Consider the following 26,820-nt stretch of genomic DNA (forward strand, 5'->3'; position numbering starts at 1 on the left):
TAGCTGCCTAGTATGCCTAGCTGGCAGTTAACAACAGTTTGTCATCACCCCCTTCTCCTCCCCCCCAACCAAAACCAAAGCTCAAACCAATCATTTTGTTGGATATATTTGTCGTCTTCTTCTTCTTCTTCTTCTTCTTCTTCTTCTTCTTCTTCTTCTTCTTCTTCTTCTTCTTCTTCTTCTTCTTCTTCCTTTTTCTTCCTTTTTCTTCTTCTTCTTTTTGCCAGTCCTGAGGTTTGAACTCAGGACCTGGGCACTGTCCCTGGCTTCCTTTTGCTCAAGGCTAGCACTCTACCATTTGAACCACAGTACTACTTCCGGCTTTTTCTGTGTATGTGGTGCTGAGGAATTGAACCCAGGGCTTCATGCATGCTTGGCAAGCACTCTTCTGCTAAGCCATATTCCCAGCCCTCCTCTTTGTTTTTAACTTTAAAAAAATCTGAAGCATTTTGGGAAAAAGCTTTTATTATAGATACAGCTTGTATAAAACTTAAAAAGATTATAATATATTCACCTGTACCTATCATCCATTTTTAGAGTTATCAAGATATGGTTAAACATGGAGGTGGGAGGTATGGTTCAAGTTATAGAATGCCAGCCTTGACGAAGAAAAAAAAAAGTGAGAGCATGAGGCCCTGAATTCAAGCCCCAGTAACGGCACGCATGCGCGTGTGCACACAGACAGACAGACAGACACAGAGATATGGTCAATCCTGTTTTTCTTAGTCCTTCTTTCCTAACCTACTTGATCATTTAGAGCAAATTCCAAATGACATCTCCCTTGATTTGTCAATAATCAAAACCATCAAAAGGTTATTGTACCTTGAGAATGAATCATTTGTGGATGGGTATAGCTCATTGTTAGAGGCATGCTTCCTATGTTGTGCAAGGTCCTAGGTTCAATCACCATCACCAACACCAAAAGAAAAGAATAAATCTTTTATTAGCACCTAACAGGATCAGTATTCTGCTTTCAGGTTTAACTTATACATTCTTCTTTGTGGCGTGTGTGTGTGTGTGTGTGTGTGTGTGTGTGTGTGTGTGTGTGTGTGTGTGTGTTTCTTTTAATTTAGAATCCAAACAAAGCTGACCCCTGGCCCCTGGTGACTGTGTCTCTTTAAACTTCTTTTCTTGTCTTTGTTTTCTAGGCAGGCATTTATTTGTGAAAGAAAGAATTCTTTGTCTTGCAGCTCTCTTTCTATAGTCTGGCACTGTATCCCGTGATAAAGCTTAAGGTTTCTCTATTCCCTATGCTTCCTGTAAATTGCAAATTCACATTCAGTTTGGAAGCCAAAACCCTTTATCAGTTATGCTATGAACTTCATTGCTGGTGTGACAGCCATGTTACTGCTGGGCTCGCCTATTCTACATTTTCATTTCCAGACCTCTCCTTAATTACGGGCTGAAACAAAAACAACAGTTGTTACTTTCTAATGCTTTGCTTTGTTCTAGTTAGGTATGTTAGGTGGAGTTCTTTTATGTTGCTATCTTAAAATAACCATTTTGGTGAGGATAATAAAATTTGTGATTCATTGTCATTACCGTTCACTTTTCAAAGCAATGAGTTGTTGCCCTAGCAACCTCCCTAGATAATGTGTTTATATTGCCAGTATCATCTCAAACTAGTGAATTTTAAATGGCGTACATATTGAGCTAGCTTTGATAATGATTATTTGGGGGTGAGGAGAGTCAAATATTCTTGTTTTGGACCAATGAGAGCACTTGACTTGGCCAGTGGTCCTTTTGATGGGTCTATAGTAGTCCCTGGAGATCTCATTGTTTAAGATGTTCTAAGCTTATTTTGGGACATTTCTTGTTTCAAACTTCAGCCCTTTCTCCACGGGGCCTTGCTGGTTGATTTTGAGGGGATGTAGTATTTAGTGATCATTAATCAGTCTCCTAGAGTGCTCAATAACTCCATGCCATCAGTGCTAATTCTTTCCAGATGCTACATCTAAGAATCCGAATATTGTAAGGGAAATTGAGACGTGTGTCTACATTGTTACTTAAAGTTCATTCTTTTCGTGTGGGTGGTGGTGGTGGTGGTCCTGGGGCTTGAACTGGGCCTCTTCAGCTCAAGGCTAGTACTCTACTACTTGAGCCACCACCACTTTCGGTTTTCTGGTGGTTCATTGGAGATAAGAGTCTCACAGACTTTGCTGCCTGGGCTGGCTTTGAACTGCGATCCTCAAATCTCAGCCTCCTGAGTAGCTTGTATTACAGGCCTGAGCCACCCGTGCCTGGCTTAAAATTCACTTTTAAGATTGTAATGCTTTTATTTTGATTAATTAATTTTTGCTTTGTTTTGTTTTTTTTGCCAGTCCTGGGGCTTGAACTCAGGGCCTGAGCACTGTCCCTGGCTTCTTTTTGCTCAAAGCTAGCACTCTACCACTTGAGCCACAACACCACTTCCGGGTTTTTTCTATATATGTGGTGCTGAGGAATTGAACCCAGGGCTTCATGTATACGAGGCGAGCATTTTACCACTAGGTCATATTTAGGCCCTAATTAATTAATTTTTATGATGCCAGTCCCGAGGCCTGGCTTCGGGCATTATCCTTGAACTTTATCCACTCAAGACTAGCCCTGTACTGCTTGAGCTACAGCTCCACTTCTGGCTTTTGGGGTGTCTAATCGGAGATCAGAGTCTCAGATATTTCTGCCCGGGCTGGCTTTGAGCCATGAGTCTCAGACCTCGGCTTCCTTTGTAGCTCTTTTGATATCCGTTTGTCATTTGCCTTGCTGTTTGAGGACATAACTAGTAAGTGCCAGCCAGCCTTTGGGATCTGCAAGTGGATTTTGTAATTCATTTAACCTGCCCCATTGCTGGGTGTGGCCAGGCACTTGACTGGCAAGTGCAGTCCCTGAGTTCAAATCCTCATCATTCCCGTTGTCATCATCCCATGGAATTGAGTTCACTGGAGCCTGAGAATGAGCACATTTTCTTGGGGCTCCTTGTCTCGTCCCACTGGGCATTGACTTGCTTTGTATCTTAAGGCCTTTCAATTTGGTTTCTTAGTTGAAGACGTCCAGCCTGTAAGCCAGGAGTTCAGGGCCAGCTGGTACCGCATAGAGGGACACTGAGCCTTGGTGGTTCCAAGCCCTGCGCTAGGACCCCCCCACCCCCATCTCCCTTGCCCTCACATATTAGTTGGAGGACACCCAACACAACTAGAAGTTTGGCAAATAGCAACTTTAATTTTGGGTTGGCTTGAAAAATCCAGTAATTTCAACATTGGTTTCAACTTCCTTTTGTGGATGGGGCAGTCCCGTTATTTGATGGTACCTTAAGTCCATGTTTCATCCCTGACTCAGTAATTGGATGTTTGAGGAACAATATTTGCTCTGTACCTTCACTTTTTTTTGGGGGGGGGGGGGGTGGCTCGTCATGCGATTTGAACTTGGGGCCTGGGTGCTGCCCCTGAGCTCTTTTTGCTCAAGGCTAATGCTCTACCACTTAGAGTCACAGCTCCATTTCTGGTGGTTAATTGGGGATGAAAGTCTCATGGACTTTTTTGTGAGCTGGCTTTGAACCATAATTTTCAGATCTCAGCCTCCTGAGTAGCTAGGATTACAGGCATGAAGCACCACCACCCGGCTTCCCCAAAATTCTTGATCATTCAGAATAAGCAAATACCTGGTCCTGTGAACTAGCAGACGGCTACTGTTTGAATGTCTATTATTTTCCATGATATGGTCCTCTAAATGGCACCAACAGAAAATCCAAAACCCTGCCTGGATTGAGCGGTGTCTGGATTGAGGTTCTTGTTAGAAGATTGGGATTTTGAAAAGTAGACTCTTTAAAAAGACTGGCTTTTGACAGGCGCTGGTGGCTCACACCTGTCATCCTTGCTACTGAGGAGGCTGAGATCTGAGGACTGTAGTTCAAACCCAGCCGGGGCAGGAAAGCCCATGAGACTCTCATCTGCAATTAACCAGCAAAAAGCAAGACGTAGAGCTGTGGCTCAAATGGTAGAATGCTAGCCTTGAGCAAAAAAAAAAAAAAAGATAAAAAGCTCAGGATAGTAGCCAGATCCTGAGTTCAAGTCCCAGGACTGGCACACACACACACACACAAAGACTGGCCCTGTGCCATGACTGGAGATGGAAGGGCAGCCTCCTTCTCAGGATGTGATTAATGCTGTCTGCCTCATCGTGTAATTTTAGAATGCCAATAGAAGGAAGTGTGCATTGCTCAGAGGGTCCAGTTGAAAACCCCAGTGAGGCTCCCCTTCCTCCTCCTCTCTTGTCCTCCGCCCCCCCCCCCCCCCAGCCCTTCTCACACACCGAAGTAACGTAGCATTACTGAAAGCTTGGCACATACTGAACCCAAGTTTCTCGGGGCTCCTAAGACTTTCAAGAAATAGTTCCAGACTGTTCTTCCTTACACACCTGTCTTTCCTTCTTCCTCCCTCTCTCCTTTCTTCCTTCTCTCCCTCCCTTCTTCTCCCTTTCATTCTTTCTTCCCTTCCCTTCCCTTCCCTCCCCTCCCCTCCCCTCTCCTCCCCTCCCCTTCCCTTCGATATGAGACCGCAGGGGTTTTGTGTGTTCAAAGCAAGTACTTTCAAAATATTTCCATGTTTTTTCTTTTTCTTTTTTTTTTTTGGCCAGTCCTGGGCCTTGGACTCAGGGTCTGAGCACTGTCCCTGGCTTCCTTTTTGCTCAAGGCTAGCACTCTGCCACTTGAGCCACAGCGCCGCTTCTGGCCATTTTCTGTATATGTGGTGTTGAGGAATCGAACCCAGGGCCTCATGTATACGAGGCAAGCTCTCTTGCCACTAGGCCATATCCCCAGCCCCTATTTCCATGTTTTATAGACAGTGGAATCCAGCCTTTTTTCTGTGTGTGCCGTCTGGAATTCCACCCCCCTTTGGCCCTGGCACGCTGGCCCCTCCCATCTTGTGTCACTTGGCGTCAGGCGTGTGCTGTGCCCAGCGATGGTGGTGCTCTGCCCTCCCCCGACTCCTGCAGGACCTCCGGCCTCACCCTTCACTCCCTGCCTGCTTTCCTTAGTCCGGGAATGAAGGACGACCTGGTTGTGATCACTCTCGTGATGGCCATTTTTTTCCTTCTTTCCCCAGTGGAGAGAGCGGTGCTGGGAAGACAGTGGCTGCCAAATACATCATGAGCTACGTCTCCAGGGTGTCTGGAGGAGGCCCCAAGGTCCAGGTGAGACATCTGTGACCCCCTCTGGGACCTTCTGCCATCCAGGATTTCCTATCCACTGTCAAGAGGCAGCAACTGAGAACCACAGAATCTGCAAAAGAATAGGGTGTTTTGAGCTAGGCATGCCTCATATATAAAGAGTTCCTACAAATCCATAAAAGAGCAGTAGATCTGGTGCTACTGGCTCACACCTGTAATCCTAGCTAATCAGGAGGCTGAGATCTAAGGAGCACTGTTCGAAGCCAGCTAGGACAGGAAATGTCTGTGAGACTCTTATTTCTAATCAACCATCTAAAACCTGGGAAAAAACTGGAAGTGGCGCTGTGGCTCAAAGCGGTAGAGTGCTAGCTTTGAGAAAAAAATTGCTCAGGAACAGCACCCAGGCCCTGGGTTCAAGTCCCATGAATGACAAAAAAAACCCAAAAAGCAGTACAAAAGGGAAATAGAGGATATAAAAGACAGCTCATAATAAAGGATGTGAGACCTGTTGTCATCAAACATGACAAGATGCTTGTCACAATAATGAAGAGAGTTGCTGATTCAAACACAAGCCTAGTACTGGTGGCTCAGACCTGTAAATCCTAGCTACTCAGGAGGCTGAGATCTGAGTATTGCAGTTTGAAGCCAGCCTGGGCCGAAATGTCTGTGAGACTCTTATCTCCAGTGAACCAGCAAAAATCTGATAGTGGAACCGAAGCTCAAGTAGTAGAGCATTAGCCTTGAGCGAAAAAGTCAAGTGGATTTTGAGACCCTCAGTTCAAGACCCAGAATTGGCATTAAAAAAAAAAAAAAAACAACACAGAAAAATAATCTGTGTCTTAATGCAATCTCCAGATGATTTGTGCCTATAAACATTTGAAAAATGCCAGATTATATTTCTATAACCTTATTTAGAGAGGGGAAATGGATGTATTTCCCTTGAAATCTTTTGCTTGTACTGGAGCAGGTAACGTAGTTGAGAAGTGGAGTGATTAGAAACAGTCTGGAAAGAACAACATGGAAATGGCCAAGTACTGTGGTATATGCCTGTAATCCCAGCTACCTGAGAGGTAGGCAGCATAGGAACCAGTGATTTGGAGGATTATCATTCAAAGTCAGCCCTGAGAAAAAGTTAAGGAAGCCCCTATTTCAATCTGACAAGCTGGGCATGGTACCATGAGCCTCTAACCCAGCTAGATTGGGGGTGGGGATTTCAATCCAGGCACATCGGGGTAAAACACCTGACATCCTATCTGGAAAAAAGAATCATGAAAGCAAAAACAGGGCTGGAGGCACGGCTCAAGTGGTAGAGCACCTGCCTAGCAAGCATGAAGTTCTGAGTTCAAACTCCAGTACCACCAAAGGGAGAGGGAAGGAACAAACAAGGCAAAGAGATGTCCCCGTGGGCCTCAGTTTCCTTCTTCGTGTGACACCCCCCCACCTCCACCTCTTATCCCCATGGCTCACCTTGATATTAGAAAGGCTGCAGCCAACAGCATGGACAGACAGTCCAGGAAGCTTGGTACATTCTGATTTGTTGATGTTCCTTGCTCTGGGATCCAGAATCAAGCCAGGAGACCCAAGCTGGGGGAGGGAGGCCTGTCACCATGGAAGGTGACATTCTGCAGAAGTCCCCCGGGATGCAGGGCGCTGGGGGGCATCTCCCCTGGGGGCTTTGAGGAACCAGGAGCTCAGGGATAGGTGGGCTGACCCTTGCTGACTCTGTGTGTGTGTGTGTGTGTGTGTGTGTGTGTGTGTGTGTGTCTTTTCTCTTCCACAGCACGTGAAGGACATCATCTTGCAGTCTAACCCGTTGCTCGAGGCCTTCGGAAATGCCAAGACCGTCCGCAACAACAACTCCAGCCGCTTTGTACGTCTCTTCCCCTGGCCTACGAGCCACCCCAACCCCGATGTTCGGGTCCTGAGTTAAATCTGAAGGAAGCAGAGAGTTTCCCACGTCCTCAGCCTGTCCTTCAGTGTGTAAAGCCGCAAGCTCTCGTGTCAGCCTTTGGCTTGTCCTGGGGCTGAAGTTTAATTTTAAAATTCAGCATGACAAACAACATAATTTTAACCAGCCACTGGTGGCTCACACCTGTCATCTTAGCTACGCAGGAGGCTGAGCTCTGAGGATTGCAGTTCGAAGTCAGCCAGGGCAGGAAAGTCTCTGTGAAACACTAACTTCCAATGAACCACTCAAAAACTGGAAGTGGAGCACTAGCCTTGAGCAAGAGAGCTCAGAGACAGTGCCCAGGCCCTGGGTTCAAGTCCCATGACTGACAAAACAAAAAGTAGCTGGGGTCACAGAATGCCCCTTACATGGCCTAAGCTTATGAAAACATCACCCCTTCTTTCCATCATGAGGGATCACAGTTCAAGGCCAGCCCAAGCATAAAAGTTCCCAAGCCCCCATCTCAGTCAATAACTGTGCTTGATGATGCATTTCTGTCATCTCAGCGATGGTGACAAGTATAAATAGGGGGATCGTGGTCAAAGAAACCTCTGCTTCCTCAGTAGCCTAGATGTACAGGTAAAGCATTTTTATTTCACCTATTTATCAGGTCCAGCACTAAAACAGACCACAGTCACCCAGGAGGCTGATTCTGGGCTCTATGTTCCATTTCGCAAGGAAGTTTCTGTTTCCAAAAGCAAGCTCCCTAGCTAACGTGCACGGCGCCGCCATGGCCCCGTTCCCTCGTGGCTTCCATTGTCAGGCTCACCAGTTCATTCTCTGTTGCCTGCTCCTAATTCACCTATTTGTTCTTCTGCCCCAGTCCCCAGTCTCCGTGCTGGTCCTGGGGCTGCAACTCAGGGGCTGGATGCTACCCTTGAGTGTCTTTACTCAAAGCTAGCTCTCTACCACTTGAGCCACATCTCCACTTCCAGCATTTTGGTGGTTAATTGGAGGTAAGAGTCTCCTGGCCTTTTCTCAGTCTGGCTTCAAACCGTAATCCTCAGATCTCAGCCTCCTGAGTAGCTAGGATGACAGGCCAGTCCTGGGGCTTGAACTCTGGGCCTGGGCTCTGTCCCTGAGCTTCTTTTGCTCAAAGCTAGCACTCTACCACTTGAGCCACAGATCCACTTCTGGCTTTTCTGGTAATTTATTGGAGCTAAGACTCTCCCAGACTTTCCTGCCCAGGATGGATTCAAACCATGATCCTCAGATCTCAGCCTTCTCAGTAGCTAGCATGACAGGTGTGAGCCACTAGCACCCAGCTTTTATTTTTTAAGCTCAGTGCTTGGCTTGGTTAATCTTGAAGTTCCTAGGTAATAAAATAGAGAGAGAGAGAAGCAAACATAGTTTCTGCCTAATCTTTCCCCTCTCCCCCGTGTAGTCATCAATTTAAATCTGCCTTGTAAAAATTTAACCTTCTAGCTGGCCAACCCCCACTTGCCTTAGAGAGCAGACCAAAAAAAAAGTCATTATTTTTCTTTGATTTTTTCCCCCCAATATAAATTGTTGTTTTTCCTTGGAGGAGGCATCAGTCAATTTTTATAAATAGCAAATGCCCAGCATGTATTATTTATCTGATTATAAAGCTTCATACCCCATGATGGACAGATGAGAAAGTGAACTGATGGGCAGGCATTTTGTGCATATGCGCTTTCATTCTCCTCCCTGCCCCCTCTCCCCCCAACAGATCTGAAGGCACCTCAAGATGCATTGTCTTCTACCTCTTAGGCAATTATTTGCAAAGGTTGCTAACAGAGCACCTGTAAACCTAGCTACTCAGAAGGCTGAGATCTGAGGCTCACACTTTGAAGCCAGCCTGGGCAGAAAAGTCTATGAGGGCTCTATCTCTAATGTACCAGCAAAAAGCCAAGGCAGAGGAGTGACTCAGGTCATACAGCATCAGCTATGAGAAGAAAACAAAAGGCACAACAAGAACTGGGTATTGGTGAGTTACACCTGTAATGGTAGCTACTCAGGAGACCGAGCTCCGAAGATCACAGTTTGAAGCCAGCCCAGGCAATAAAAATCTGGGAGACTCTTGTCTTCAATTAACCATCAGAAAGTCCTAAATGGGGCTGTGGCTCACATGGTAGAGCATCAGCCTTGAGCACAAAAGCTCAGGGGCAGTGCCTAGGCCCTGAGTTCAACCTTGAGGACACACACACACACACACACACACACACACACACAGAATAAGAGCAAGAGGAGGGAGGAATTTACTTATAACAAAATCTTTTTATTCAGTGTGCATTCTAGAAATTTCAAGGTAGAAGGAATGGACCGCCTTTGGGCTAATTTTGCTCAAAGCATTGAAATGAAGTATGCAGGGGGAAAATGTTGCTTCCATCAGAAGAGCAGAGTTCACTGCTTGTGCCCTGGGATTTTCTGGTTCCTTCTCTCTGCCTTGCACAGGAAGAAAATGGGCCCCGGGTCTCTCATACCTTATTTAGTCTGCCTGGAACCCTTGATTTCCCACTCTTGAGTAACAGAACTGTGGGAGTGGACCACGCAGCTCGGGTGATTGTTTGAGATGAAGGCCCCGGGGGAAGTGGAGTCCAGAGTTGGGCATGGCTTCCGGATGTGGCTCTCATGACCGAATTTCCTTGTATTATGTGTGGCGTTCCGAGCCTGCAGGCTGTGTTTACTGACCCTCACAGGACATCCTTACCTTGCTTGCAGGGGAAATACTTTGAAATCCAGTTCAGCCCAGGTGGAGAACCAGATGGCGGAAAGATCTCCAACTTCCTTCTAGAAAAATCCAGAGTGGTGATGAGGAACCCTGGCGAGAGAAGTTTCCACATCTTTTACCAGGTTTCTTCCTTCTTTTGAAAATAAATTTTCTTCCTTCTTTGCTTTCCTATTCCCCTCTCTATCTCAGAAAAGAATCTTCTTTGTTCTTCTCAGTCCTCTGGCTTAGACTACTGACTCTTGGAGAGTGGGGTGGGGTGGCTGCCCTCCAGGGAATTCTAATGAAAGTGACAGAGCAGGGTCCCCTTAACAGTTACAATAATTAAGGAAGGGTCAGTGTCATTTCAGAATAAAAGTCATAGTGTTTGATTCATGGCCAGATAGGAATTCACAGGGATGGAGGGCAGGGGTCGGGATTGGGCCGGGATAGGAACAGGACTCTGCTGAGGAGGGACAGCCCTGGGTATGGGTTTGAAGTCATAATAGGGATGGCCAGACCCAAAGCCTTTCTGTGAGCCAAGATTCAGCCAGTTGTCAGTGCCAATGTCACCAGTGAGGAAATTGCTAGGTACTAAGACATGCTTGGCCATTTGCTACTCGGACCCCAGAGGAGTGTGCGAGATGCTAATAAAATGGTATTCTGGGGTTTCGTAATTACATGATTGAGCTTTGTAAATTTTATATTTATTTTGTGCCCACGCTGGGACTTGAACTGAGGGCCTGGGTGTTGTCGCTGAGTGTTTCCGCCCAAGGACAGTGCTTTACCACTTGAACCACAGCTCCACTTCTGGCTCCTTGGTGGGAAGATAAAAGTCTCATGGACTTGAGCCCGGAATGCATCCTCAGATCTCAGCCCCCTGAGTAGCTAGGATTCTAGGCGTGAGCCACAGGTACCCAGCTTGATTCAGCTATTTTTTTAAAAAAGGTTTTTAGAGCCATCGCTGTAGCTCAGTGGTGCGGGTACTTGCCCAGCATGCCCAAGGCTCAGGTTAGATCTCAACATGAGAGGCCTGATAACAGGAGGAGGTCGACACAGATGAAGTGTGGACCAGAACACGGCCTCTCTTTTCTGTAAATATTGTTGGGTTGGCACATGGCATGCTCGTTGTGTGTCTGATGGGCCACGGCTGTCTTTCCCCACCTCTTCCTTCTGTGACAGTTCCTTTCAAGTTTAAAATCCATCCTACTGACAGCATGTCTGCCATGAATATTGACAAAACACTGCAAATTAATTTCTTGCCCTTCCAAGAATTGATTGTTAAATGGTTGGAGCCCTTTAAGATCATCTCGTCCAGACATAGAGTAGGCATCAAGAGACAGCAGTGGATGAGTAGGCTCCAAAAGAAACAGACCCATGGCTGTGTTAAAATATGCATGGTGGGATTAGGAGAATGGAGGAGCCAGCTGTACTTTGACAAGCCCTGAGCGGGGCTAGGAGTGTAGTTCAGTGGTAGAGTGCTTGCCTAGCAGGACTTGGGTTCAATCCCCAGCCCCGACACACTCACTCTCTTAAACGCCCTTGAATATACATAGAGTCAAAGACTAGTAGGATAGGAAGTAATTGGTTATAATATTATGATCATCCGAGTTAAGAATTGGGATGTACAGAGCCAGGGCAGGGCACAGCCATTCATATCCATGATCCAAGTCTAGCGGTCCACATGTATGATCGCAGCCTATGTGGCAATCAGTAGGTAGGAGAATCATGGTCCACACCAGACCAGGATACAAATGTAAGATCCTATTCTGAAAATAAATGAAACAAAAGGGCCAGAGTGAGGCTCAAAGGATATAGCCCTGGCCTAAGAAGTGTGAGGGGAGCTGGGGATATGGCCTAGTGGCAAGAGCGCTTGCCTCTTATACTTGAAGCCCTGGGTTCGATTCCCCAGGACCACATATACAGAAATGGCCAGAAGTGGCGCTGTGACTCAAGTGGCAGAGTGCTAGCCTTGAGCAAAGAGAAGCCAGGGACAGTGCTCAGGCCCTGAGTCCAAGGCCCAGGACTGGCAAAAAAAAAAAAAAAGAAGAAGAAGAAGAAGTGTGAGGCTCTGAGTTCAAATCCTAGTGCTGCCAACAAATAAGTAAATAAACAGCATCCACAGGCCCTGTGTTCAATAAGTTGATTAGTAGCAAGTACAAGGACCCAGAGTTGGTAAATTAGGATTTGATAAATATGTCATACATGCATACATATATTGAATAGAAAAAGTGAATAGAACGACGTGATTAGAATGAATAAAATGGAATAGAAATGAATAGAAATACAGAATGGATGGAACAGAATAGAATAGAGAAAAATGGCTAGAATGATTAGGATGAATGAATAGAAATAGAATAAATCATAGAATGTTTAGAAAAGAAATGATTAGAATAGAATGTAGAGAGAATGAATGAATAGAAATAGAATGGAATAGAGTAGAAAAAATGACTGGAATGATTAGAATAGAATGAATACAAGTAGGATAAATAATAGAATGATTAGAAATGAATAGAGATCGAATGAATAGAAATAGAATAGATTAGAAAAGAAAAATGAATAATGAATAGAATAGAATGAATACAAATAGAATAAATGAATAGAAAAAGAAATAAAATGGAATAAAAAATGAATGGAACGATTAGGACGAATGAATAGAAATAGAATAATAGAATTGAATGGAATAGAATAGATGGAATGGAATGGACTAGAATGGAATGGAACAGAATAGGTCAGAATGGAAAAATGGATAGAAGAGAATACCAAAAATAATAGAATAAATAGAATAGGATGAAGGAGCAGACAGAACCGTTTGCAGAGGTGGTTTGGGGCTACACCCAGAAGAGCAGGTGCTCAGCAGCCCCTCCTGTTGGGGAGACCAGGCCCACTTGTGTAGCGAGCCCTCCCGCCCCTTGGCTAGGGGTGGAGGTGGCTGAGTTCCTGGTGGGTCCCACCCTGGGCCTCCCTGAGCCTCTCTGTCCTGCTGCAGCTTATCGAGGGCGCCTCTGCCGAGCAGAAACACAGCCTGGGCATCACTAGCATGGACTACTATTATTACCTGAGCCTGTCCGGGTCCTACAAGGTGGATGACATTGACGACAAGCGAGAGTTCCAGGAAACTCTGGTAAGTGTGCATGGTGCGTCCCACCAAGCACTCCTTATTTGCAAACACCTTCCAATGGCCATGTGTCCAGCTGTCCGAGACCCTTGGTGGCCGGTGTTGGGCTCCCGCGAGTTCATCCTCATCTCTTCTGCAGGGGTCCTGATCCACACGCCAAAGCATTTTGTGGGCATCTGTTGAACCTGTCTGCTGACCACCATGTACGATTGCTGAGTGATGCCTCCCAGAGGCAGAGTCTGTGAATGAACTTGGTCAGAGGGAGACATTTGTAGAACACATTAGATCTTTTTTCTTTTTTTCTACTCTCTGCATCTTCTCTCTGGCTTTGGTGTTTTTGTTTTTCGGTCTTCTTTTTTTTTTTTTTTTGTCCAGTCCTGGGCCTTGGACTCAGGGCCTGAGCACCATCCCTGGCTTTTTTTTTTTTTTTTTGCTCCAGACTAGTGCTCTACCACTTGAGCCACAGCTCCACTTCTGCCTTTATTGGGTGGTTCCTTGGAGATCAGAGTCTGATGGACTTTTTCTGCCCAAGCTGGCATCAAAGCACGGTCCTCAGATCTCAGCTTCCTGGGTAGCTAGGATGACACGCACGGGCCAGTGGCACCCAGCAAAAGAACATCCTTTCGCAAGCAAAAATTGATGTCTTTTGTCCCCATGAAGAGCATAGAAGGGTGGATGGAAAGTGCATGGAAAGTGGGCAGCCGTGTCCTGGGAGGGAGGTGACTTTGCAAGCCTGGAAGGCTGCAGATAGCTGTCGCTGCTCATAGAAGGTGCCCGGCACTCCTAGGGGCAACCTAGCTTGTGTGGAAAGAGAGCCTGCCTTGTCCAGAATGGTTCTGAGTACATTGGGCAGTAAGCACATTGGCAGAGGTGTGACTCTCTTAACTCCATTGGTCCGTGGTGACCCGGCTGTCTGCTTTTCCTGCTTAGCACGCCATGAATGTCATCGGCATCTTTGCCGAAGAGCAGACGCTGGTGCTGCAGATCGTGGCGGGCGTTCTCCACCTGGGGAACATCAGCTTCAAAGAAGTGGGCAACTATGCGGCGGTGGAGAGCGAAGAATGTACGTATGGGTGGCTCAGCCATTTGGCTGAGCAGTGGGTGGGTGGGGGGACCGTGGGGGGGGTAAGGGGTGCTCAGTTCTGCTTACAGCTACCTAGCTCTCTGCTTTACTCAAACCCCACCAGCGGTATATCTCTCTGCAAAAGGTGACAAGTGAGCCACGCACTGGTGGTTCACGCCTGTCATCCTGGCTACTCAGGAGGCTGAGATCTGAGGATCATGATTCGAAGCCAGCCCAGGCAATAAGACCTGGAAGACTCTTATCTCCAGTGAACCACCAGGAAACTGGAATTGGGGCTGTGGCTCAAAGTGGTAGAGTGCTCGCTTTGAGCAAAAGAAGCTCAGGGACAGCTCTTACCCTGAGTTCAAGGCCAGGACACACAAACACACACACACACACACACACACAATAACAAATGTTTTCAGTGTCCCAATATAGCAGGACATAATCATCATCAGAGAGACTCAAGGTTTTCTTTCCCCGCCTTACTTCCACCATCTCCGTGTCTCACATTAGAGATGATGAATAAAGTCGTTGCGTTTTTGTGTGTGTGCCACTCTTAGGACTTGAACTCAGGCCTTAGGCACTGACTGTCTCTGAGCTTTTGTGTTCAAGGGTAGCACTCTACTACTTGACCTATAGCTTCGTTTAACTTGGTGGTTAGTTGGAGAGAAGAGTCTCATGGACATTCCTGACCAGCCTGGCTTCAAACTGTGATCCTCAGATCTCAGCCTCCTGAGTAGTTAGGATGACAGGTGTGAGCCACTGTTGCCTAGCTTGCTTTTTTTCTTTTCTTTGTAAAATGCCCTTTCTTCTTTTTAATCATGGCAGGATTTGAACTCAGAGCATCGCACTTGCTCTGTAAGTGCTCTCCCACTTGAGCCACACCCTATGAAATCATTTCAATTTGTTACTATTCTTGCAGAAGTCTGAGTTTCACATCCAAGTTTAAAGATACATATGAATGTCTTTTCTTAGATTTGTGGCTAAGTCCAAAGCTGAGTTATTTAATGCAACTTTTTTCTTTTCTGCCTTTTGTCTCCATCCACCTAAAAAGTGAGAGTCAGGCGCGAGTGGCTTGTCCCTGTCATCCTAGCTACTCAGGAGGCTGAGATCTGAGCATCGTGGTTCAAAGCCAGCCTAGGCAGGAAAGTCAATGAGACTCTAATCTCCAGTTCACCAGGAAGTAGCGCTGTGGCTCAAGTGGTAGAGTGCTAGCTTTGAGCAAAAAACAACAACAACAACAAAAACCCTCAGGAATATCATCCAAAGCCTTGAGTTCAAGACCCAGGATGGGTACAAAAAGAAAAGACAAAGTGATAGAAATGAATGTAGACAAATGTGGAAAGTGACCAGGCTTATGGATTGTCCCGAGGTTGGGTTGAATTCGATTTTTGGATGTAGAAAGGAGTTGACTTTGACTGTTATTGTGTTGAGGTTTCTGCTGATTTTTTTTTCCTCTCATGATGTGATGGGAAGAAATCCAATCCTGCCTGCTGAGAAACGGTTCTCTTGCTGTTGTTCGCTTGAACTCCCTTTGCTTGCCTTTGCTTGTGATCTGCCCTCCATGCCGTGGCCTTCTGAGCCGCTTTCCCCCACAACCCACCCAGGAAGGCATTTCTTCCTTTCTCAGCATTCTTCCAAGATGATAAATTTAGATCCTGAGTAATAAATAGTATCCCACTCATTGCTGACTGGGCACTGAGTATATTTCCATCCCAAATAAGGGTGGCTTTCATGCGGTTTTATTTGCTTTTCTCATAAAAGAGGGAAGTTCTGCTAACTTTCTGATGTCTATCGGAGGGTGATGAATTGGATTTACCAGGAAGTCGGGGGGTAAAACAATACAATAAAGTAAAATAAGAACAGGGTGTCTGTCCATAACGCTGAGCAATGGGAGTGTTATGATGAGAGCGCTATGTCTGGAGACGGTATCCGTGGCCTGAGAAATACACCCTGGTGAATTAGGAGGCCAGGTCTACTCAGCCTTCCCACAGTGCCAGTGGTGGTGGTTTCCAGCTCGTGAACTTTCTATCTGGGCTAACCCCAAACCACAATCCTCCAAATCTCAGCCTCCCAAGTAGGGCCACGGTGCTGGGCTCTAGTGACATAAATTTAAATGTATAATGGGAAGTAGTACCTACATCTATAATTTCAGTAAGCTATTATGAAGGGAGAAGGAGGGATTTTTAAAAAATATCACAATCACCTTCCTAAAGCAAAATCGCCATATTTCATCTAACGCTAATGGAGGTGCAGAATTTCCACAGCCAAACCTTATGCTGAGAAGCTAGCTCCCCATACCACAACTTACACCCTACCATGCCTGCCACAGACATATTAAAAGGGCTGTGCACCGGGCTGCACGTTTTGCTTGAAAATGTTATTAAATGTCATATTAACTAAGAACTTCGATGAAGGAAGAAACTACTCACACTGACGAATAAAAGTGCAAATAGAAGCAACTTTTTGTTGCTGTTGTTGTTCAGGGTCTTGAACTGTTCCTAACTTCTTTTGCTGAAGGCTAGCTCTCTACCACTTTGAGCCACAGCTCCGCTTCTGGTTTTCTGGTGGTTCACTGGAGATAAGAGTCTCACAGACTTTTCTTTCCTACACCTGAAATTTAAGTAGGAAAAAAAAAATCCAACTTTGCTTTCTACTTTCACATGATAGTAGAAACCTATCTCCATTGAGAGTATTCCTTTTTAGGAATGGCTTGACTTGTTGTTTTACATGACTGAATAAGAATTCATCCTTCTTTCTTTCCTTGTCCACTTCCCCCCGAGCCTCTGGGACCTGTGTTTTCACTCACACACCCTCATGGAAATTCCCAGCCTGAAGGAAGTCAGGAGAAATAGCCCTATAATTTCAGCACCAGGCCAGCCACTGAAGAAAATATGAGGCCATAAAAGCCTGTGCTTGGAAAACCCGGCATGGAGTTTGTCCAAACCAAGTATTCTTATTTCCTCTCTAGTCTGCTTGGCTATTTTGTTAAGTTTGTGGCTCTGATTCCTAGCCAAATTCCAGGCCTTGTTTTTGGAGGTGCCCACCCAGCACCTTCATGTCCCTCCCTGTTACCGAGGATGAAAGGCTAGGTGCCGCGCACACTGTGTATGTGTCTGTCTGTCTGTCTTTCGGTCTGTTTGTATGTCTGTCCTTCTGTCTGTCCTGTGGCTTGAACTCATAGGCCTGGGCCCTGTCTCTGAGCTCTTTTGCTCATGACTAGCACTCTACCACTTCAAGCCACAGCTCCACTTCTGGTTTTCTGGTGGTTAATTGAAGATCAGCGTCTCATGGACTTTCCTGCCCAGGCTGGCTTTGAACCATGATCCTCAGATCTCAGCCTCTGAGTAGCTAGGATCACAGGCATGAGCTCCCAGCACCCGGCTTGTTCAGAGTATTTTGGGGAAGCATTCAAACTGCTGATAAATTCCTTATTCTGGCATTCTACTATTTTCCAATCTGTGTTCACCAACTGAATCTCTTTGGCAATTCAGTGCTGAGAAATGTCAGCTTCAATACACCCCAACACCACCTGTGCCATTCCAACAGCTCTGACTTGATGGGGAGGCTTGTGTTTTTCCACCATTAGCATCTGTCCTTTTATATTTATCATTTATTATAACTATATATGTATATAGTATTAATTTTGGTTGTGCAAGAGCCTGGTATTTGTTAGGCAAGTCCTCGGCCACTTGAGCCAGGCACCTTGCCAGTTTTCCTTAGTTGTTTTTGTATCCAGGCCAGCGATCCTCTTATTGATGCTTCCCATATAGTTGGCTCGATGGACAAACACTAAGACCACCCAGTGTTTTATTGATTTGAGATAATCTCATGAACTTTAAGAAAAATCCCAGGACTGTTCTTGACCCTCTATCTTCCTGATATCTGCCTCTTGCACACCTAGTGTGCATCCTTGTACCCAGGCCTGTCACAAAGTCTTCTATACAACCCATGATCAGAGGAATTTGGCTGAGCTTTATACTGAAAATTTTTCAACTTGCAATTTTCATTTGCATCTACAAAAGTCTTTCATTCATCCTGAGACAACAGGAACTTTCTCTCAGGCCTGACAATGCTATCATTTATTCACAGTGGAGCACGGTGATCAGAAATCAAGAAAACCCCAGGTCTAACACGGCCCTTTTCTTGGTATTAAGTTCTGAAACAAGTTGTCTGGACATGATTTTGTTTCTTCGTTTGTGATGATCCTTGGGCTTGGGTGCTGTTCCTGTGTTGTGTGTGTGTATGCGTGTGCACGTGTGTGCACATAACTCATGCGTGCCCACGCTCAAGGCTAGCTCTCTACCACTTTGAACTGGTGATTATTTGGAAGAGTCTCATGGACTTTCCTGCCCAGGGTGGCTTTGAACTATGATCCTCAGATCTCAGCCTCCTGAGATAGGATTATATGCATGAGCCACCAGCCCGGCTCCCAAAGTCACTTCTGCCTTCTGTCTATATGTCTCCTCCCCAGTCAAGAACTCCCAACATAGGAATTGCATCCAGGTATTTGATCCTTACTTTGCTTTCAGCAGTCACCAACACTGCTGATCCAGACAATATAAACTATAGTTGTCTCTAATTAGCAAAAAGGTGAAGTGAAGCTGTGGCTTCAGTGTTAAAGTACCCATCTGGAGCAAAAAAGCTCAGGGACTGTGCCCAGGCCCTGAGTTCAAGTCCCAGTACTAGACTAGCAACCATCCCCCATACATGTATATACTTCCTCACCTAGATTATCTTCGTGATTGATGAAATATTTTGCATCTTTTACCTCTCATTTTGATAATCCTACACCTGATGCACACTTGAGAAGTTAATCAGCTGTAATTATTAGCTCATTGATAACAGATGTTCAGGATCCTTGAAAACATTGTGCCATTTCCTCCTCCCTCCCCACCCCCCGGAAGAAAACAATATTTGAAGCCAAGGAAATGTGTTTTGATTGACTTCCTTCAAGGGCATCTTGCCTCGAGCTCGAAGTGTCTATTTTAATCATTTCACCGCCATCACGGCGGTGGCTGGTCTTGCTTGCTGTCTTTGGACCACTAATTTATATGATTGGGAGTCATCATAGGAATTGGCTTATGTTGCTCACACCTGTAATTCTAGCTCCTCAGGTGCCTGATATCTGAGGATTGTAGTTCAAAGCCAGCCCGAGCAGAAAAGCCCATGACATACTTATCTCCAATTAACCACCAGAAAAAGAAAAAGAAGGGGGAAAAAAAAAAAACCCAACAAAGCAAAAAAATAGAAGTGACGCAGGTGGCTCCAAGTGGTAGAGCTCTAGCTTTGAGCCAAAGATCTCAGGGACAGTGCTCAGGCCCTGAGTTCAAGCCCCATGACCGTGAAAAACAAAAAAGCAAAAAGCTCAGGTGTCGCACCCAGGCCCCTGAGTTCAAGCTTCAGTACTAGTGTGCATGTGCACACACACACACACACACACACAAACATACATACTCACAGAGGAGAAAACAAAACAGGTAAATGTGTCGGAATCTCTTTTGCTGGGAAGGACTTGCTTTTTCGGGGCGTGGGGTGTGGCTTGGGGGCTATGGGCAATCTGTATATCTAGGCATCCAGGGGCCCGCACACCACTCCCTATGTTGGGGAGATGGGTTATGATGGTGAAGGACGCTCCTGTTTCCCTTGTGCAGTTCTGGCTTTTCCGGCTTACCTGCTGGGCATTAACCAGGAGCGGCTGAAAGAGAAGCTGACCAGCCGGCAGATGGACAGCAAGTGGGGTGGGAAGTCGGAGTCCATCCACGTGACTCTCAACGTGGAGCAAGCCTGCTACACCCGGGACGCGCTCGCCAAGGCCCTCCACGCCCGCGTGTTTGACTTCTTGGTGGATGTAAGTCAATGTAGGCTGATGGGGGCAAGGGGTGGGGGTAGGGGTGGCTTTAGATGTTTTGCTACAAAGCCAAGGGAGGAAGATTTGTTCTCATGCTTGAGATCAACCCTCTAATCCTGACTGAGTTGTCCCCCTCTTTTTGGTGTATCTTTTCCACTTGGAGGCTTTCAAGTCCAACTTTTTCTTCTAGATGTTTCTGGCTTTTACTTCTAATGTTCTGTGCTACTAGAAACATAAGTTAAATCTAACATAGTGAATGAAGTTCCTCCTGCACTAAATATGTTAGTCGAGTTAGGATGAGTAATCAAAAAAAGGAAAACTCATGATCCTGGGACTGCCTTGATTTTGGGAACCTAAAGATTTTTAGAAGTTTTGTATTTGTCACACATTGCTGTGTAACAAATGGATCCCACATACAGCTGCTTGTAGTTAGAAGCTTTATTCTCTGTGTGTGTGTGTGTGTGTGTGTGTGTGTGTGTGTGTGTGTGTATATAAGTGCTTGAACTCAGGGCCTGGGTGCCATCCCTGATCTCAATCTTCTGAGTAGCTGGGATTACAGGCATAAGCTACTGGCCCAGCTTAGCTTCTTCTCACGGAGTCTGTATGTTAGGTATTTGAGATCAGGTCAGCTTATTGGTACTGGTTCAAGGACGAGGCTGAGGCTCTAATGCTGACACAGAGGCCTTGTCTCAGGACTTTGTGGGGCTAAGGATATTCCGTGTGGCGGATCTTTCCTATGGCTCTGGTCAAAAGGACTCCGATTCTTCTTATGTAAGCCTCTGTTTGGGGCAGTTTGAAAATGCCTCCAACTTCACATTTGGCTTTCCCCAGAATGACCAGAGAGACACACAGAGAGATGGAAAGGGAGAGGGAGAGGGAGAAGAGAGAGAGCCAGCAACTGGCACCTGACTAAGTTTTGATGGATTGAGAGACTGCTGGTATAGAACTTGGAGTTGAGGGTACTGTCCAGTGCTGAACATCAAGGACTTTTCTTCCTGCCATCTATCCGTTCCTGCCCCCCTTCCCCCAGTTTCTTTGTGGTAAAGTGATTGACACTAACTTCTACTGACATTTAACTGGGCATTTACTATGTGCCGGGCGCTAAGTGTTTCCTACTTAGCAGTGAGCCATTTTCTTTGGGAAAAAATCCCCCTGTAATTCACAATGTGGTGGAGCTCACCACTTGTAGGAATTTTTTTTTTCACTAATAGATTCCTCCCTCCTGCCTGCTTTGCTAATACCTCCTCGACCCCATTCTAAGTTATCCTACTGACAATGAATTGTGCTACCTTTCTCAGTAATCAGGAGCCCAGATTTCAGCTTCCTACTGCTTACATTTAATCCCAAAGTACCCCCATCCACTTGCCCAGTGCAATTTTAGGGATTCATCTAGAAATGGGGGCTGGAATGGAATGAGTGTGCATTGCAATAATACCTGGAGAGTCTCCAGCCAGAGTGGCCACGCATGGAGAGTGAATCCGTGTAAGCCACTCTAGCAGCGATAAAAAAAAAAAATGGAGCTGGGTTGCTAGCGGCTCCTGCCTGCCATCCCAGCTACTCAGGAGCCTGAGATCTGAGGATCACCATTTGAAGCCAGTCCAGGTAGGAAAGTTCAGGAGACTCTGATCTTCAGTGAACCAGCAACAAGCCTGAAGTGAAGCTGTGACTCAGGTGGCAGAGCCGCTAGCCTCGAGCAAAAAGGCAAAGGAACGGCACCCAAGCCCCAAGTTCAAGTCCCAGGACCAGCACTCACATACAAATAGTCATGGCCACCAACGGCAGACAGCTTCTTGTTTCCACAAGCCCCCAGGTCTTGGCGCGCGTGCGCACAAACACACACAGCTTGTGGCAACTGTTAGAGAGTTGCCAAATCATGAACAACAAACATGATAGTTACAAATGATGTAGAATTGGTTCTTCATGAAAAAGAGGTTTTTAACTTTGATCCTCTAATGATAGTTTCTTCTTGTCAAAGCTTCCTGAGAAAAGCTAACCCTGCCAAAAATTAATGGTTTCCAGCATGAAGCAAACATTTTTTCCCCTACCACAGCCTTTTTTTTTTTTTTGATAGTGTAATGGTTTTCTAAAATACTTGACATTGCACTGCAATTCTCTGTGTGTGTGTGTGTGCGTGTGTGTGTGTGTGAGAGAGAGAGAGAGTGTATGAGAGAGAGTGTGTGCACCAGTACCTGGGCTTGAGCTCAGCTGAGGTGCTGTTGCTTAGTTTTTTTACTCAAGGATGGTGCTGTATTGCTTGAGCCACAGCTCCACTTCCAGCTGTTTGCTGGTATTTTCCCCCCAGTCCTGGGGCTCGAACTCAGGGCCTAGGCACTGTCCCTGAGCTTCTTTTGCTCAAGGCTAGCACACTTGAGTCACAGTTCAAACCACTTCTTGCTTTTTCTTTTTCTTTTCTTTTTTTTTTTTTTTTGCCAGTCCTGGGCTTGGACTCAGGGCCTGAGCACTGTCCCTGGCTTGTTTGCTCAAGGCTAGCACCCTGCCACTTGAGCCACAGCGCCACTTCTGGCCATTTTCTATATATGTGGTGCTGGGGAATCGAACCCAGGGCTTCATGTATACGAGGCAAGCACTCTTGCCACTAGGCCATATTCCCAGGCCACTTCTTGCTTTTTCTGTTTATGTGGTACTGAGGAATCGAACCCAGGACTCTATGCATGCTAGGTAAGCACTCTACCACGAAGCCATATGTCTAAGCCCTGTTTGCTGCTATTTTGGATATGAGAGTCTCCTGGATTTTGCTGTTGGGACTGGTTTTGAACTATGATCCTCAGATCTCAGCCTCCTGAGTAGCTAGGATGACAGGTGTGAGCCACTGGTGCCCCGCAAGACCTCTTTGAAAGTTCCACCTCTCCTAGATCCTCATTGCCCTCAGTTTCCTAAAGGCCACTGTGCTTGCTATGCCCCAGGGGTGCCCACACCCCCACATGTCTGTTGTCTATATGAAGACACGCACAGGAGCTGATGGGCTTGCCCTTGACTCTCTTGTAGTCCATCAATAAAGCCATGGAGAAGGACCACGAAGAATATAACATAGGCGTGCTGGACATCTATGGCTTTGAGATCTTCCAGGTGAGGCAGCTTTATAATAATCCCAGGTTACGGGGTGTGTGTATGTGGGGGGGTGTGAGGGGGTGGGGGAGGCGGTTGGCCTAGTCATCCAGCCTGCCAGGGAGAATTCTGCATGGTGGAAGAATCACACTGGCTGGCTCGGTTTTTCCTCTTGTGAGCTTTTCACATAACATTACCAAATTCATGTCTTTTAAATATTTTTTTTTTTTTTTTTTTTTTGGCCAGTCCTGGGCCTTGGACTCAGGGCCTGAGCACTGTCCCTGGCTTCTTCCCGCTCAAGGCTAGCACTCTGCCACTTGAGCCACAGCGCCGCTTCTGGCCGTTTTCTGTTTATGTGGTGCTGGGGAATCGAACCTAGGGCCTCGTGTATCCGAGGCAGGCACTCTTGCCACTAGGCTATATCCCCAGCCCATGTCTTTTAAATATTGAAACTATGCTTCTGTCTGTCTGTCTGCCTGCCTGCCTGTCTGTCTGTGTCTTGCTCTCCTTCCCTCCCTCGCTGTCCTTCCCTCTCCCCTCTCTCTCCTCTCCATCCTTCTCCCCCTCTCTCTCCCTCCCTTTTCCCTCTCTCCTTTCTCTCTCTCTCCTCCCTCCCCCTTCTTTTATGCCAGTGCTGGGGCTTGAACTCAGTGCCTCACACTCTTACTTAGCTTTCTTTTTTTGCTCAAGGCTGTTGCTTTACTACTTAAGTCACATCCCCACTTCCAGCATTTTGCTGGTTAATTTGGAGATAGGAGTCTCTCAGATCGGTCTGCCTAGGGTGAGTTTCTACGTTGGATCCACGGATCTCAGCCTCCTGAGTAGCTGGGGTTACAGGTGTGAGCCGCCAGCACCTGTTGTGTGTTTATACTTCACACCCTGGATGTGCCCAGTAGTTCTGTGAAAGCTTTGCACATGCAACCATTTTCATAAATCCCTTAGAAATGACTTTGGGATGATTATGGGCAAGAATCATTTTTTTTTCCTTCTCTTCCTTCCTCAGAAAAATGGCTTTGAACAGTTTTGCATCAATTTTGTGAACGAGAAGCTCCAGCAGATATTTATTGAGCTGACATTAAAAGCAGAACAGGTAAGCAGCGTCTCTTTCTCGGTCCTGTGCTATTGCTGATTTGACTGAAGGGCTCTAGATCTCTCTCCCATTAATAGCTTCAGGTTTGAGTCTTGTATCAGGAAATATATCTCATAAAGTCATACTGGGGGGAAAAAAAAACATATGCCATTGCAGCATTTTAGTCCAGAAGATATAAATGCCATCTGCTATGTTTCCTTTCTCCTTCAGCAGTGGCACTGGGCACTTGGTCAAATGACAAGCTGTTTTTCTACGGTCTGACTCATGGCCACCCTCGTTCCAACCCCTTTGGTCTATGCAGACACTTTGTTCCACAGGAAAAATTTGGTTTTCTCAGATTCGCCACACTCCCCAACTTGCCTCAAAGAACACGTATTTGGAATGCAGCCGCCATTTCAGTTCTCACTTGAGTTCCCATGGCTTGTTTATCATTCCTTCTAAAAAGCTCAGCACATGCTTGATCTTTTCCCAGATGCCATATTGCTTTAGATTCCAGGGGCCCTCCAGGCAGAATGCAAGCTGGGGTGGCTTCCATCTGCAGATACAGCTTCTTGCAGTTGGGGTCCCAGAATCTGAAAGTGAGAACCACGTTCTTGACCAAGACTCCTTTGTAAGAATCCTAGCATTCTTCTTCTCTCAGCTTCCGGTAGCTCCTGGGACAGTGCCTGGGCCCTGAGTTCAAGCCCCATGACTGACAAAAATAAAAAAAAAAGCAAAGAAAGCCAACAAAGCAAGACCAGGAAGGGAGGAGGAAAACCAGGACAGTGGGCATCGCATTTAAATGAGCAACTAATCTGCATGAGAAAGCATCCCCCAACTACCTAGAGGTTATAGGGTTCCCTGAGAGATATTTTTGTGGGGGAGGGAAGCTGGAGTTAATAGGGTACATGATATTGCATCATTAATTTTATTAGTAAAGAAAAACTGCATGGTAAGCCACATCATAGGGCCATAGGATTCAAACTAAACACACACACACACACACACAATGGATATATATATAATATATATAATATATATATAAAATGTGGGGATATATATATCTCCACATTAGAGCTGGGTGCTGGTGACTCACACTTGTAATCCTGGCTACTCAGGAGGCTGAGATCTGAGGATCAGCCAGCCAGGGCAGGAAAGTCTGAGAGACTCTCATCTCCAGTGAACCACCAGGAAACCAGAAGTGGCACCTTGGCTCAAAGTGGTAGACTGCTAGCCTTGAGCAAAAGAGCTCAGAGGTAACATCCCCCACACCCTGAGTTCAAGCCCCCATATCCCACAAAAAACAAAAGAATCCCCAAGCCTTGAAATATTCTTTTCCTAGAACCTCATGGGGAGGAAAAAAAAGAAAAAAAGGTGTTAAACTTCCTCCTCTTTGTAGAAATCACTTGAGTTTTTCTCCTGAATGGTGATTTATTTGAGTCCCTCATTTCTGTCGTATAGGAGGAGTATGTTCAAGAAGGGATACGATGGACACCCATTGAATACTTCAATAATAAAATTGTGTGTGATCTCATAGAGAATAAAGTGGTAAGTGCTGGCTTACACTTGAGGTTTTGTTCTCCATAAAGTCTGATTTGTAGCAACAGTTAGCTATTTCATGAGCTTTGTATAAATGTATGTGTATCAAAATAGAACAATAAAGCTGGGCGCTGGTGGCTCACACCTGTAATTCTAGTCACTCAGGAGGCTCAGATCTGCGATCACAGTACAAAACCAGCCTGGGCAGAAAAGTCCACGGAACTCTGATCTCCAGTGAACCACAGAAAACCGGAAGTGGTGCTCTGGCTCAAAGTGGTAGAGTGCTAGCCTTGAGTGGAAAAGCTAAGGGACAGTGCCCAGGCCCTGAGTTCAAGCCCCACAAAGAACAGTACAGTCAGTGGAGTTTTAATATTACGATAAATAGCAACATGTTTGCATGTCAATTTACAAATAGGAATGGATCCTGAATTCTGGAAGCCCACATTCAGGATGATGATATAGCATATGAACTGCTCCTACCTGGACCCCATGTTCATCTACTTATGCAATGTCTACAGTGGAGACTCTAAGAAATGCTTGGAAGGGGAAGGAGAATGCTGTATAGACAGAACTTGGTTCTTTCTATTAAAACTGGAAATAGCCAGGCACCAGTGGCTCCTAGCTGTGATCCAAGCCACTCAGGAGGCTAAGATCTGAGGAGCAAGGTTTGAAGCCAGCCAACCCAAGCAGGAACATCCAGGAGACTCTTAATCTCTGAGAAGCTACTCAAAAAGCCAGATGTGGAGTTGTGGCCCAAGTGGTTGAGTGCTGCCCTTGAGCAAAAAGTTCAGCGACAGTGCTCAGGCCCTGAATTCAAGCCCCAGGGCCACCCCCCCCCCCAAAAAAAGAAACACCCCAAAAGTGGAAACAGTAAAAATATCCACAGACTACTGAGTTCTTAAAAAAGCTGCAGCATTGCAGAGCAGGGCTATAATAAGAATGACAAACATACAACCTATGAGTATGGAAACAAGGAATGAATGGTAGAGGCTGGAGGGTATGTAAGCCGGGTCTACATGCGTAAGAGACTTCAGCTGTGAGTTCAGGTCAAAGGTGAATGTTTACCATTTTTAAAAAAATTTTATTTTTGTACTAAGCTTAGTACAAGTAGGAGATAACGATCTGCGCATGACTTGAATAAAATATGAGGGAGTGAAGTGGTTTCCTCGAAGTGGACTTGCCCCCATCTTTTGATCCCGAGCGCTCCTTCGGGACTTGCATTCTTGTCTGAAGGGAATGGCTGACTTTCCAGATGGTATCTAAGGCTTTGTGTGGTAGTGCATGCCTGTCATCTCAGCTACGTGAGGGGGCGGGGGGAGTAGAAACTGAGAGGATCACAGTTGAAGGCCA

The 26,820-nt window shown here is 46.0% G+C and overlaps 1 protein-coding gene across 2 annotated transcripts in view; it reads left to right on the forward strand.

Moving 5' to 3' along the window:
* Myo1e (myosin IE) overlaps positions 1 to 26,820 on the forward strand; it is a 127,022-nt gene that overhangs the window by 54,144 nt on the left and 46,058 nt on the right. For both annotated transcript variants that reach the window (XM_048333183.1, XM_048333182.1), the window contains 9 exons: positions 5,082 to 5,169; positions 6,926 to 7,015; positions 9,776 to 9,907; positions 12,751 to 12,885; positions 13,810 to 13,942; positions 19,600 to 19,796; positions 22,803 to 22,883; positions 23,866 to 23,952; positions 25,393 to 25,479. In XM_048333183.1, coding sequence (XP_048189140.1) covers positions 5,082 to 5,169; positions 6,926 to 7,015; positions 9,776 to 9,907; positions 12,751 to 12,885; positions 13,810 to 13,942; positions 19,600 to 19,796; positions 22,803 to 22,883; positions 23,866 to 23,952; positions 25,393 to 25,479 — 1,030 coding nt within the window. The remainder of the gene's footprint in view (positions 1 to 5,081; positions 5,170 to 6,925; positions 7,016 to 9,775; positions 9,908 to 12,750; positions 12,886 to 13,809; positions 13,943 to 19,599; positions 19,797 to 22,802; positions 22,884 to 23,865; positions 23,953 to 25,392; positions 25,480 to 26,820) is intronic.

The sequence above is a fragment of the Perognathus longimembris genome, chromosome 23, assembly GCF_023159225.1.
Source record: "Perognathus longimembris pacificus isolate PPM17 chromosome 23, ASM2315922v1, whole genome shotgun sequence".
Taxonomy (NCBI): Eukaryota; Metazoa; Chordata; class Mammalia; order Rodentia; family Heteromyidae; genus Perognathus; species Perognathus longimembris.